This window comes from Cheilinus undulatus, linkage group 11 (assembly GCF_018320785.1).
Source record: "Cheilinus undulatus linkage group 11, ASM1832078v1, whole genome shotgun sequence".
NCBI classification, from domain to species: domain Eukaryota; kingdom Metazoa; phylum Chordata; class Actinopteri; order Labriformes; family Labridae; genus Cheilinus; species Cheilinus undulatus.
The window spans coordinates 35,687,415-35,702,459 of record NC_054875.1 but is presented as its reverse complement, the minus strand read 5'-3'; the positions used below and the strand labels follow the sequence as shown (position 1 = coordinate 35,702,459).

Sequence of the window (15,045 nt, the reverse complement as noted above, 5' to 3'; positions counted from 1 at the left end):
CAATGACCTCTATCCAACACACTTAATTTGCACTGTGCATGCTGAGAATCAATTATTACACTATGCTCTAACAGAATATTCTATAATACCCTTTCAGTTTAATTAAAGCTATAATAAACTTTGGTTTTGCACTGTTGGGCAGTGTGCAGAGTTTGATAAGAATGCCAATCAATTGCATTCAATTTTTTAAGACCAGGAAAGCATGACAGAGCTGCAGCATTATCATCACAGCCTCATTAATATCAGTGCAAGGTAAAGACTTCTTTACTTTGTTGGTAGTTGCAGAGTAATGAAGACCTTTCTGTCAAGAGAAAGCCATTAGTCATGTTAGCAAAATGGATTAGACTTCAAACAGAGCTCAATACCAATATAGCCGTCTGCCGTCTCTTCTCCTTTAACCAGGGTGGTAAGATATCGACAAGATGTCAAACAAATAAATATAAATCACCTTAAACGCTGCAGGAAATCCAGAGGGAACTGGAATCAGTGGGGGTTACAAAGTAATGGGTCATTATTTCACATTATTAAAGGACACATTTAGGTTTAAAAATAGATTGTTGATCCTGTTTCAGTCTAATTGCCTCTAGTCTGTTGAGGCTTTGCACTTGCAGTCTTTTTCTTCTCTGACTTCAGCCAGAAAATCTCTAAACAACGCTTTTCTTTGTGAAAAATAACAGGATGTGTAAAGAATATTTCACAACTTTGGTTAAAAAAAAAAAAAAAAAAGACCTTTATGGAAGTTAGACAAAGAATGAGAAAGACAAACTAGACTCATTACACTTTCAGAAGAGCAAAAACAAACAGCAGACAAAAAGAAACAAAAGCAAATATTTAGTCATGCTTACAGGATATAAAAGTCCTGTGCACACCAGTTGAAATATGGACTGGTTAAAAATGGAGGGTGAATTTTACATAAAGAGGGAGGAAAGCTGTTAAAACTAGCCTTCATCTGTTTCGCACTGTGAGCCTCTTGCATAGCAGTGTAGTAAGTTTTCTCCCTCATTATGATAAATCAATGCATGACACAAAAACATTGGTTTACTGGGTAACTCTATTTTAGTGAGCTCTAATTACCCAGAAATGTTAGAGTGACTGTAATGTCATGTATTTAGCCATTTCTAAGAATGAGGTGGTAATAACCTTATAATCAGCCACCAAGAATAACTCAGAAATATAGTATAATAAGGATGTTTTTACTCAGTAATAATGCAATTCCCTGTAATATTGTGGCAGTTCTCGGGTAATTAGGTGACATTTTACCTTGACCCTAACCCCTAACTACTAACCATGCTCTAACCCTGACCCTTAAAATTACTTGAAAATAATTCAGTAAGAATTTACTTTAACTTGGGGGGCCAAAATACAGAAATGACCTGTAATTACCTCAGGCAACTTATATAGGAAATATTCATTTTATTTCAAAACGAGTTGGTAAAATGCCATCTAATTACCAGAGAAATACCACAATATTCTAAGGAATCACTTGATAGTTAACGCATTATTACAAGGTAAATACTTCCATAACATCACAGAGTTCTTACTGGGTAAAATGTGAAATTATTAATAGGTAATTACTGACGTAGTCTTGATAAATTACTTGATGATTATTACTACAAAATTACTAGGTTATTAGGGTGTACAAAAGGAAAGTGCTTTTTTTTCCTGATTTGTAAATGCTGTTTTAAAATAGAATCCTCGATTTAAAGCAAGTAGTAAGCAAGAAGAGGTTGGCAGAGCTTAGCAGTGGGTCTCTTCTTAGACTTTAGATAGTGTTGTAGTAGTGCCAGCAGAAGTGGATTAACTCTTAGTTCATGCCCCACAATACTTTTAGCAAATCCATCCAGAAAAGGATAAATGACCTGTGATATAAACTGCACCATAAGACCCTAAAAGTAAAAGAAAAGTTTAAAAAATGGAGTTGTGTTAACTTAAAAAATCAAAAACAACTTTTTCAGCGACACTTTTCTAAGTTTGCCAAACACAATCGTAGTTCTTACTAACACTTTGTGTTTTTTGTCATTCTACTCAAAACCATCCTTTAATCTCCAGAGTTTTTCCAGAATTCCTTTGGCATTAGATACTTTTGCACCCTAGGTGAAGTTACCCAAGTCCTGTCTGCAGGGAGCAACTGCAGTAAAGCATGGTTGGTGTGCTGAAAATAGTGGAAGTGCACCTTCTAGGTTGGTAGGCACCTTACAGCCATTGTTGCTTTCAGTCTCTTAATTTTCCCCTCCTTGAGTGGCATGAATTTTCAAAATAAGTATAGGAAAGAAATAAAATCAGATGAAAAACATGTAGCAGCAAGAAAAGTACTTTAACATGTTGTGGTAAGTTGGATTTAAACAGAATTTATAAAACTTTAAAAAGTTAAGTTAACCAAGCATAAATGTACAAGTAAAATTGAGTTGATATGAATTAAAACAGCTAGGCAAGGTTATTATAGTTAACTAAAACCAACAAAACAACTAAAAATTAAATGTAAAAATCCCTTTGTTAACTGAAACTAAATAAAAAATAAGCTTTAAAAAAAACTAACTGAAACTTAATTATGTGCTTACAAATATTGGAATAAAATAAGAGATAAAATCTTCTCAGTTTTTTATACTTTGACAGCAGTAGACTGACTGACATGGGCACCCAAGCTTGAAGAGTGTGAAATCACCTGAATTTGATTGGAAATACTTTACACAACAGCGTGTTGAGTTCTATGCAAACATCAAAATTGAATAAATGAAGTGAAGAGTGAAGAACCCTTTTGGGTCTGGCCCCTGACAAGTAACCCATATTGCAAAAAAAACAAATAAACTAGCACTTAAATGAATGAATACTAAATTAAAATGAAGCGTTTCTGCAAAACAAAAACTAAAATAAACTAAAAAGCCAGCACTATGAACTATTAAAAACTAAACTGGTATTTAAAACCAAATAAAAATAAAACTTCATGAAAAACCCTTAACTATTATAACCTTGCAGCTAAGTACCTGCTTAGAAAATACTATTTTTTCAGTAAGTGTAAATTAATTTTTTCTGGTAATCCGTTTCCTTTTATATTTTGCATTCTTTTAACTTTCCAAGTTGACAGTGTGCACTTGCACATTTGTTACATTTGAAATCTGCCCTTTTGTGTTTGCACACGGACACCAAACAACCGCTCCTTGGCTTCAAGTGTTCAGGATCATAGGAAATTATGTTGAGGGAAACAAGCTGATGGAATTTTGTGCCACCAGTCTTAATTGAGTTGCTGGATATCCCAGTGAACCACATGACCTCCCCTACTCTGCCTCTGATTGGCTTACCATGATGTTTTTATCCAACCAACCAAAGCACACAAAGACCTAGCCAATTAGAAGCAGAGTAAGGCCAGCTCAACTTGTCTAGTGGGGCCACACTGCTACCAGGGTCGGGGTTGGGTTGATGGGGTGAAATTAAACCAAATAATCGTGGTTTATCCCAAGTAAGCAGCACAGAACAAGAACGAGGTACAGCAACAGAACAGCAGCCTCTAGAAGAAGTTGAAGCTCCCTTATGTAGCAGTCTTTGATGTGACAAAACTGATACAACATCGGAGCCATTTTTTATGAATGTAGGCATTCCAGTGGGGAAATTCCACGTATTGTACCTCAAAGTATGTGAACAGCAGTATTTCTGCTATATGTTATGTCATAAGAGTGTCTGCTCTGTGGAAGGATTCAGGGTCATAACTGTGTGATGGCGGTGATGCTCCACTCTCTCTGGCTTCTTTTTCTAGGACACGCCACTATAAGAAGGCCCTTCTCATTCCTCAGGGCACGGCGCTATATGCACGGAGAGGAAAAGGCTATTTATAACTTATTATTATAAACGTCTCACACAGAAACCCCGACACTGAAAGGTTGCCTCCAGTATGCAGAGGAAAATCGCTCCATTGCTTCCCCTCACAATGTTTTGCCGCGCTCTCCACTGTGCTGCTTTGTTTCTGTGTTTGTGTAAGTAATAGAAAGCTGTCTGACATTGTTCTCCTCGTCTCTTTCAGTGCATGAGGAACCCAGCTCTGCTGCAGAGGACAGGTTTAGTCATTAGAGTGCTTTGCCACATCCAGGAAAATGTCTGGCTCCTACGATGAATGTGTTGGTGCTGACGACACCATGGACAGCTTCTGGGAGGTATGCACTCACCAATATGTTTATCTTTTTACAGGTTTTCTAAAGCACTTATGCAGTTGGCACATAGCATTTGAGCCAAGTGATGCTCATATGAGCTCTGATGCTGATCTCCGGTGCTAATACCAATATTGATCTGACACCAGTATTAAATCAATAACCTATATTCCCCAATGTAAGGATGAGGCAGGAAATCATCAATGTGTAAGGCAGTATCAGGTTTTGCCCCCTTTGTCAAACAGATTGATATAAATAAATACAAATAGACTACGTTTTTATCTCCCCGACAATTTGTCTGCTACTTCCAATATAATCACTCGCCCTGTGCTGTCACATTTAACCATTTTTGAGCTGCACTGTTTTTGCCGAGCAGCCAAAGTTGTGCACTTCTTCACTCTCAACACTTTTTTCTCTCAAATGTCATGACCTTTAGTAAAATAGATAAAGCTTCTCCTTAATAACAGTTGAAGTCAAGTCCATGCATGTCATTAATGGAAGTCTTAACCAGTAGCTCTGCAAAGATCAGTAACATAACTTCTTGTAGAAGCCAGGCACAGCACCTTTACAAACCTGTACCATGGTTCTCTGGTAAACCAACAAAATCCATCTCATCGTATAATTTTCTTCCTCTATGCAAAGCAACGATCTGCCTTCTTTATTTGTCAAGGCTTGTTGTTCGGATGCCGCTTCTTAAGTACATGTGTTGTGCAGAAATTGAAAGTAGTTCTACAAGTTGTTTGCATCACAACCATGACATGCTTCCCTCCCTACTATGCTGGCTCTATATAGAAACACATAAACCTATCAGCTCACTGATGAGAGTAACAGAGAACATGCTTGTTATGAAGACAGAATAGCATTAAACTTAGCTCCATGGCCTTAAGGATTGGCCCATTGCCCCAAACCCAATCTGGCCACAGTGCATTCAGAAAGTATTCAGACCCTCAGCCTGCACCCTGATGCTACAGTCGGAGAAATTTATTTTTATTCTCTATTCTCGGGCTGCACGGTGGTGTAGGGGTTAGCACTGTTGCCTCACAGCAAGAAGGTCGCTTGGTTCGCTTCCCAGTCAGGGCCTTCTGTGTGGAACTTGCATGTTCTCCCGGTGCATGCGGGGGTTCTCTCCAGGTACTCCGGCTTCCTCCCACCACGAAAAACATGCTCATTAGGTTAATTGGTGACTCTAAATTGGCCTGTGAGTGTGAGTTTATCAGGTTGTCCATTTCTACATGTCAGCCCTGCGATTGACTGGCGATCAGTCCAGGGTGTACCCTGCCGCTCGCCCAATGACAGCTGGAATAGGCTCCAACCCTCTCACCCTCCATTGACGGGCCAATCAGAGCAACAAGACAAAGTAAGGTTCTACGCATGCGCTTCTCCTCAGCAAAGTCAAGCTTTCAGTGTGGCTCTTAGATCTTGTTTCAAAGGAAAATATGGTCTAGTTTGGATTATACTGCCACTTTCCACAACAATTGCAAACCCATGCTGAAGCAGACCAGGAGAACAGCAAACCATCTTTTCTATCATGAAAAGCTTTAAGTGTTGTTTTAGTCTTTATTACCTCCGCCAAGGAGGTTATGTGATCAGGTGGGTTTGTTCGTTTGTTTGTTAGCAACATAACTCAAAAAGTTGTGGACGGATTTTGATGACATTTTCAAGAAATGTCAGAAATGGCATAGGGAAGAACCGATTAAATTTTGGGAGTGATCTGGATCACCGTCTGGATCCAGGAATTTTTTTAAAGGATTCTGTACTGTTGAGCGATAGGGCTAATGGCGGAGGTCTGCGCTCTCCAAGTGCTTTTCTAGTTTCATACAGAAATGTGGTCCAGTTCTGATAAAACTTAATGCTATGTTGTACAGTAGCTACATCCGATCTAATCACCACACTGGAGGCAGCCATTGCAATTGGCTAGTACAACTAAACCCCGCCCAAAGCTACCTCCTAGTTCTCCTGACGTTGATTGGTCCGAACAGTGTTCAGTTTGGCACAAACAATGTAGATTGGAGCTTTTCAGGATGGATTTTCCTGATAACAGACATGGAGTCTGGCAAATTTAACTGCTTTGCAAGGTTAAGAGACCACAACTGTGGTAAAATGGTTTCATTCTTCATCACAGTTACGCGTCCATCTCACACTGCGCACTCTGTAAAGCAGTTTCTGGCTCCAAATCAAATCACAGTGCTTGATGATGCTTCTTATTGCCCTGATCTTGCACTGTGTAATTTTTTTCTTTTTCCTACGATCAAATCTGCTCTCAAAAGAACTCGTTTTGAGTCTGTGTCAGAAATTAAGAAATGAATGACAGAGGTTCTGAGACAACTGTCCGAAGAAGACTGACTGCACTCCTTTCATCACCTGAATGCTGCAGTGTTTTGATGCAGAAGGGGAGTATTTTGAAGGAGAAAGACATTAAAAAATGTCTATGTTCAACACGATACAGAATGAAAACCACTTGAAGGCTTAAACCATTGTATTGAACTGCACATCCATGCCTTTGCTTTACATTTCATTAAGATTATTAAAAATAATTAATAAGTGACACAAAACAGGAAAAAATGGTAAATTAATCCGTCTGCAGAGAGGAATATGCAGTAAAATGCATTTAAAAGCTTAATCCCTACTATATTCTTATACTTTAATAAAGCCGATTTGATTCATGGCAGGAAAAACTGTAACTATAAAAACATTGTAAGAACTTTACATCAAATATAAGCTGCAAGGTTTGGCTCATTTGCATGTCTTTGTGAAGAAGAAAGTAGGAAATTGCAATAGTTGTCTCCTTGCTGTGAACAAGCTCTTTTAATTTGATTGAACCACTCAGATCTGCAATAAATGTATGACTAAGATGGCAATTCCTCACAACAGGCGCATGTAGGGTGTGTTAGAGATTTAATCTGCCTCTGTGAGCATGCTGCAACACAATCATCCCCTTTTTAATGGGCTGTTTCTCTCCCTCTGTATTAGAAATCATGTTAGTGGTAAATTGTGTCATCACAGAGCACATCACAACAAATACAACCGTCGTATGAGTCCCATCCATCCTCTCTTGTGCTGAGAAAGTGAGTGTGTGTCCAACAAATTAGCGTTAATGAATTCCCTCAGTACAGACTCTTCTTTGTGTTATGGCTCTAAGCCACAGAGACACGGACAAAGAGACTCAGTCATCAGCCACTCTGAGGACGCCTTTCACCACATGCACCTGCCCATAGCATCTCTATACTCGCTGCACAGCTCTGCTCAGATCAGGGTTGATAAGTGCCAGAAAATCACGTCTTTCTATCTAAGGAGAAATGCTTTTATGTAGCATTATTGGGTAAGGAGTCCAACCACTTCAGAAAATAGCCACCTTGTTGCTCAATTCCATTGAAAATCAAGAGCCTGTGTATGTTTCTGTGTGTGGAATCTGTCCACCTGTGTGTTGTTGTTGGTGTGACTCTGCGGTCTGCCACACAGGCCAACACACATACCGTCACACACCTGTCTCACTGCCTCCCCACAGCGGCCTCATCTCCAAACACTATCCACACATACATGCTCCTGTCAGGACCTATCACAGTGCAGCTCTGCAGCTACAAACACATCACCACACGCTCTGCACATGCTCCGTGTGACGGTTCATATGAATGCATGCATTTACATCGAAGTCACACACGCAGTCTGAGGTTTCTCTGTATTTCTGTCTCTACGTCGTCATCCATCCCTGAGAATCTGTCTGCCTGCATTACACCACTCAAGAGGATTAAAGCAGTCTCACACACAAACACAAGCCTGTGTCATTGCATAACTACACATGCACAGGCACGAGCAAACCCCCCCCCCCAAACCATCACTATCCTCCCTTCATCATGCACCATGAGCTCACGCCCCCTGCAGGCTCCGAAGAGGTGGAGCCACATAGCTTGGCTTTGCTTTTTAAGGCGGTCTCGCTTAAGGTGGCGAAAGCTCAAAGCGGAGGCTGTCATTTAATTATGACATGGAATAATTTCTCTTTCTTGAATGATTTGATGTCTTATCCAGGAAATGAATTAGGCTGTTTTAGTTACGATTCCACATATAGTGGCACATGCTATACAAATTTCAATATCAGACAAAGTCAACTAAATACAAAATGCAGTTTTTTAATGATGATTTCATTTAGTAAGGCAAAAAAGCCATCCAAATCTACCTGGCCCCGTGTGAAAAAGTAGTTGCTCTGCTTGATAATCATGAATTAGCCGTAATTAACAGTTTTTTGGAAAGCTGAGCTTAATTTTACTAGCCACAACAAGACCTGAGTACTTCCAGACCTGTTAAATCAAGATATCCCTTAAAAATAACCTGTCTCACAAAGTGGGCTAAAAGATCTCAAAAAAAACAACACATCATCTAGAGTTATGAGAAACAAAGTCATTGGCAGTCTGGAGAGTTAAAAAGCCATTTCTAAGGCTTTGGGTCTCCAGTGAGCCATGGTGAGAGCCATTAGCCACAAAAGGGGAAAACTTAGAATGGTGGTGAATCTTCCCAGGAGTGGCGGGCCCACCAAAATGACTCCAGGAGCGCATCAACGACTCATCCAGGAGGTCAGAAAAGAACCTACAACTAGTGTCTTAGTTAAGACCACACTATCTGAGACCAAGACATGCCCAAGACAAGTATGAATGAGACTGAGACAAGCCGAGACCATAAAAATCTATTTTTAAAAATCATCACATGGTTGAACAGTAAGAAAAGCACTCTCTTTAATTTGAGTTTGCTTTGAAATAAATCTGACAGCAAAAATACGTGTCAGCAACTCTGTTTTCAAAGTACTACAATGCAAAATCTCAAATCTTAGCAATGCTGTTTAATTAACTTCTTTTCAAAAATAAATCCTTGAGTATATGGAAAAGCCTCTAACAAGTCCGTGATTGTTTTAAATGTCTGAACATTATATGTTTATCTAGATTTGTTAGGTGAATGAGGCTTAGATTAAGTGTTTAGTGGTATTTCTGACTAGAAATAAGATTGAACAAAATTGAGAAACAAAATACTTGAAAATCCAGGCTCACCATCATGAGTAAACACACAGAGGTGTGGTTACTAAAGACTACAAAACATGTCCTCAAAAGTCTTATTTCTTTTCATGGGAAATAAAGATTTAAAGAAGAGCTTGGTTGCATTTAAGAAACTTGAAAGACTGACGCATTTTGTGACCTTAACGTGCATGGTGGGTCACTCTACTAAAAGGAGGCAGGAACTAGCAGAACTTTCAGTACTAAACTGTGGAATGTCGTGCTGGTGGTCTTGACCAGTCTTGACTGGAAAATCCTGAGACAGGCAAGTCTGACACCGAAACGAGACTGAGTGAAAAAGACATGACCAAGACACTCAAGCGTGGTCTCAAGACCAGTATCAGGACCAAGATCATTCTAGAGTACAACACTATCTAAAGACCTGCAGGCCACACAGTTCAGGTCAGTGTTCATGATTCAACAATAGGAAAGAGACTGGGCAGACTGGGTACCATGACTTCCGAGGTATACCACTGCTGGCTAAAAAGAACACAAAGGCTCATCTCACATTTGCCAAAAAACACCCTGACGATCCCAAAGACTTTTAGGAAAATATTCTGTGGACTGACAAGACAAAAGTTGAACTTTTTTGGAAGTTGCGTGTCCCATGACATCAGACATAAGCCTAACACAAAATTTCATAAAAACAACAGCGCATTAAAAGTCAAGCATGGTGGTGGTAGTGTGACGGTTTAGGGCTGCTTTACTGCTTCAGGACCTTGATGAATCCTCATAATTGATGGAACCATGAATTCTGCTCTCTACCAGAAAATCCTGATTGAAAAAGTCCAACCATCAGTTCATGACCTGAAGCTCAAGCAAGCTTCCGAGGCTTTTCCACTATGGCTTAACAAACCAAGCTGTGCTGGTTTGCTTTTCCATCACCAGTCTGGCCGCACCAGGCAACACCAAGCCTGCTCAAAATAGTCCTACTCTGGAGCAGGGCCCAAGCACGCCCACCGGGCCTCCAAGCATGCCCCGGTGATTTCATAGCGGTTGGTCATCATTCAGGTACGCCTCATGGAGGCGTTGGAATAGAAACCACTACGGCAAACTTTAAAATAGCTGGATTACCATGAGATGGAGATGAAGAAACTTTGAAATAGAAACAATGGCTAACTCATGGACAGCCAAAGCCACTAAGCAGTGCTTACTAAAAAGTAGCTATTTAACATCGTTGACTCAAACACCGCGTCATCAGCTCTGGATGCAAAAAATAAAAATACAAATGAAATCATGAAGGGGCAGATGCATTTTCACAGAACTCCATCATGTGTATAAGAGAGGTATCTTTCTCTTATTTACATGAATCTTAATGTATACATTGTTCTCTGTCATTCAGCATCTTTGTCTCTGCATCTCAGGTGGGGAACTACAAACGTGCTGTCAAGAGATTTGATGATGGCCATCGGCTCTGCAACGACCTCATGGGCTGCCTGCAGGAGCGTGCCAAGATAGAAAAAGCATACGGTGATCAGCTAACTGCCTGGTCCAAGAGATGGAGGCAGCTCATAGAGAAAGGTCAGTCAATAACATAAAAACCTGAACAAATCACTGAATTACACTGCTCAGATTTGATTCTGTATGTTCTAATTTGTTCCCCAGGTCCACAGTACGGCTCTGTGGAAAGAGCCTGGCTAGCTGTGATGACTGAGGCGGAGAAAGTGAGTGAGCTTCACCAAGATGTGAAGAACAACCTGTTAAACGAAGACGTAGAGAAAGTGAAGAACTGGCAGAAGGAGGCCTATCACAAGCAGATGATCGGAGGCTTCAAGGAGGCGAAGGAGACAGAGGAGGGGTTCAAGAAGGCTCAGAAACCGTGGGCTAAGAAGCTCAAGGAGGTGAGGGGAGGAGGGTGCAGAGAGAAACATCTATGAATCATCACTTTTATGGTGGATTGAACAGAACATTTCATGAATGTGAGGCAGGAAAAAGCTGCTCATTGGCTCATGCTTCATGCTTATGACGTGTTGTTTCATGTCCACATCTTTCCTCTCTACTATTTTTAATCATTTATAGTAACAGGGTTTGGCAGGTGTAGCCTTATAAAGAGGATGTTTTAATTAAGAGAGAATTTGCATGTTGTTTTCCTATCAAACTAGAAGTTTTTAAAAAGATTTGATGTTGTGTGAAACTATGACCCAAATCTGCAGTTCCCCTTGGCTTTAACATGAGTTAAAACTCCTTTTTTTAATGTTTTCATCCCTCAGTTTAAATGAACTGCATAATTTCCAGCAGATGTGTCCATCAAAAAGTCCTAATAAGATTAGTGCTTAGCTTATTATTTGTTTGATGTGCATTTAGCAGTCAAAGAGATTTTCTACAGGAGTTGGTGAGGGACAAAACCAAGGCAAAAAGGACAGTCAAACACTACTCGAAATGAATGATGACAAGCATCTTTTCAGTCATATCACCTTGAAAGAATGAATTTGTTAAAAACTTGATTCTGATGCCTAAAAGTGGACTAAAAGTCTGATATTTTCAGTGTATGTCCAAATTTAAAAATGCATCTGAGCCTTGGAGTTTCTCCATGGATGCACCCATGATGATTGTCTGCATGTTGCTTGACCCACTTCTTTAAAATAGCTCATTTCAATGTATTATTTCTATCAAATTAAATGGAAGTTTACCCATTCAGGACTTCCAGCAGTGGGAGGCACCTTTTAGTTGCTGACTTTACTCCCTTAAAACATTGTCTAAGATCCTAGAAAAGGTACAGGAGGTTCCAAACAGCTCTCCATTTAAAGGGTCTGAAATTATTGAGCTCTTGCTGTGGTTACTGCAAAGATAATTGTTTAAGCTCACTTATAGGTTGTTTCCATCAAGCAGTCCGGCTCAGTTTGGTGCAGAACGGCACACATTTTTTTGTGTTTCCATAGAGCAAAATTTGGAACGGTCCCAAAAAACCGACCCATACCGTCCTACTTTTCGGCACCCTTCTGTAGGGGTCCCAATCTTACCTATCCATCCCAAAAAGGTGGAGCTACACACTCAACAATAGGGGTAGCACTGACATCACGTCAGCGCACAACATGGCTGCTCGGCTCCAGGCTGCAAAACACGGAAGTCTCTGTGAGGAGCGGGCAAAAATGGGGGAAAAAAAAGTCTGCATTAATCGGGGATAATTGGATTCAACGGAGATCCAAACTGTTTCCTAGTCCATGGATATTGATATCTGGCCACAAATCAAGTTTCCTGACGTTCATCTCAACCTGATTGTAAGAACACAAAGCAGAGCCAGAAGGCACACATCTATCCGTGATGTATGTGAAACTAGATTAATGTTGAAGTTTTGTGAATACGAAGCCTTAGATCAGTTGATTCTCTGTACTGTAGCTATTTATTCATCTACCTCTTACTTTAGGTAACTTCTGCAAACATCACTCTGTGATTGTTGAACGTGTTGGGGCTGCAGCCTATTTTAAAATGAGATCAGCGCACCCAGGATTTCTGACTTAATCTAGTTTGATTTTATCACCAGCTGAACTTTTACTTTATTTTTAATGTGGCAAATTCTCACAGTACAGCTGTAAACTTTCATATTTGTTGTATAAACTGTTCTGGACTAAATATATACTCACATATTAACGTACCGTTAGGACTCAAAATGTTTCTGTACACGTTTTCCATCAGCTGAGGATCTGTACTGACAGAAGTTAACATAATTAATATGCAGTTATTTTTTTAAAAAGCACTTTCAGCTGAAGTAAAGCTATTCAATGCTTATTCCCTACTGATTTCTGTCACTCATCCTTTCTACAACTCTGTGGCTGGACCAGCAGACTCACGCTGCATGGGACATCTTATGCATGCCTTTACAGCCTGCCCACCAAGTGAGGGTACGAGTTTCTGTGGAAACACAAACTATTTGGTGGTTTAGCGTACCAAACTATACTGAATCAAACTTGACCTCTTGATGGCAACAAGGCTTTAGCCATCTAGCTGCTTCCCTCTGTCACCTGCCCTCGTAAAACTCTGGTACATAGACCAGAATACCCTGAATGACATACTATCATCAGCCATGCCTGTTAACAAGCAGCTCTACTCTTACTGATCTGGACTAGGATGACTTTTAGAGATGGTAAATTTCAAGGACAAGTTTATTTTAGAGGCCAGGAGCCATCTCTCTTGTTCACAACACTATGCCATGCAACCACAGTTCCCTAAGACATAAAAATGAATGATCATAAGCCTTCCTTTAAATGGAGGATGAAATATTTACTGCAGTTTAGCAGGAGCAAAGCGTTAGAAGCAAATTGATTAGATTGTTTGATTATGGAAAAGCATACTTGTGAGGAAAGCCTGAAAAACCTAATCACAATGACCTGTCCAATTTACTCTGTGATTTAGATGAGAGGAGAGGAAGACATCACTCATCTTTAGGTTAAGTCTCTTTGTAACTTTTCTAAAGAATCTGTACACATGGGTCTCATTGTCAGGAATTTTCTGGTTTCAGTTTGCAGTATATTTATAGATGTTTTAACCACTCACATATCAGCAGGCTTTTGTGTGGGTAAAACACTACATGAGGAAAACAACCAGACAGGACCTCATCTTTGCAGATATCTGTATTGAAGTGCAGCTAAAAACCCATTATCGATCAAAAATTCAAACATGAACTAGAAATCTGCTTGATGTTGTCACCCCCTTTCCACCATGCCACTTCCAGGGTTGGTGCTGGGCTTAAACTGGAGCCACTTTGCTCAATCTAAGAACTGTAAGGGTCTGGTTTGCTTCTCTGCTGGCTGCAGCTGGCCACAGAGAAACATTATTACATTACTGTAAATGTCAGTGTGCATCTCCATTTTCCCCGCAACACTGGCACCAAATTCAAACACAGCAACAGCAATGAAGGATCAAGTCCCCCAAAAAGTACAGGGGCAGGCTTTGCAAACCTTCCTTGAAATCCAAACAACACCTGCCTACATTGATTTTGCACCTATGTTTGTTTTGCATGGTTATCTGGCTCATTCATGCTGTGTTGTTTAGAAATGGCGTTCTTCCTGGATATTTGTACCTATCAGTCCCCTCCCCCAGCAGCAGTGGTGAGCTCACATGTAAACATGCAGGCCCTGACGTAAACTGAGTCTTTCCCTTGGACCAGCAAGGAGTTTGCACCTCCTGTGGAAGTATTTTTGTCTTAACCAGAGCCAGGTCTTTGGAAAATCAAAGAACTGGTGCCAGATTAAGACCAAGCTCCAAACCATTCCTGGAACTGGCATGATAGAAGAGTGGGGGTTAATGGTGGAAGCCAATCAAGGTTTAGATTCCTCACCATCCAAAACACATCAGAAATGCTCTCTCTAAACTCTATGCAAAAAAAAAACTATGACTTTGAAAGCAATTTTCTTACAAAGTTCGACTTTTTGCAAATCTGCATCATGATGTCATTGTTTTGGCAAACTTTATCCCCCTAAAGTGTGAGTAAATCAGATGGAAACTGGCTTTTTGGGGCTCATGTGGAATCATATATTGAAGTGAGAACTGGTGAAGCTGTTTTCTACTGTTAAACTGAGAATCAAAAGGTGAGCACCACTACTGTGGGGTGTTTTGTGCAAAGAAGCGTTGCTTTTAATGTTGAAGACATGAACGCCACATGGAAAAGGAAATCTTGCCCAGAAGTTGTTTGACGCTAACTGCTGACTTCACTGGAATAACGGAGGAATTAGTATAGACCAGTGGTTCTCAACTGGTGGGTCGGGACCCAAAAGTGGGTCGTGAAGTTCTTTTCATTGGGTCATGGATGAATGCCTGAGGTAAAAATTGTGCCAAATTGTCTATAAGACTCTAAAATCATGCATATTTTGGCCCTTTTCATTGTTTTGGTATATATTTTGTACTGCCATAGGCCCAAGCTCTACAATATTTCATTA

At 40.2% G+C, this 15,045-nt stretch overlaps 1 protein-coding gene across 5 annotated transcripts in view; it reads left to right on the top strand.

Moving 5' to 3' along the window:
- Positions 1-15,045, top strand: part of LOC121517311 (protein kinase C and casein kinase substrate in neurons protein 1-like) — a 116,162-nt gene that overhangs the window by 87,750 nt on the left and 13,367 nt on the right. For all 5 annotated transcript variants that reach the window (XM_041799001.1, XM_041799004.1, XM_041799000.1 and 2 more), the window contains 3 exons: positions 4,013-4,142; positions 10,537-10,693; positions 10,778-11,013. In XM_041799001.1, coding sequence (XP_041654935.1) covers positions 4,083-4,142; positions 10,537-10,693; positions 10,778-11,013 — 453 coding nt within the window. In that variant the 5' untranslated portion in view covers positions 4,013-4,082. The remainder of the gene's footprint in view (positions 1-4,012; positions 4,143-10,536; positions 10,694-10,777; positions 11,014-15,045) is intronic.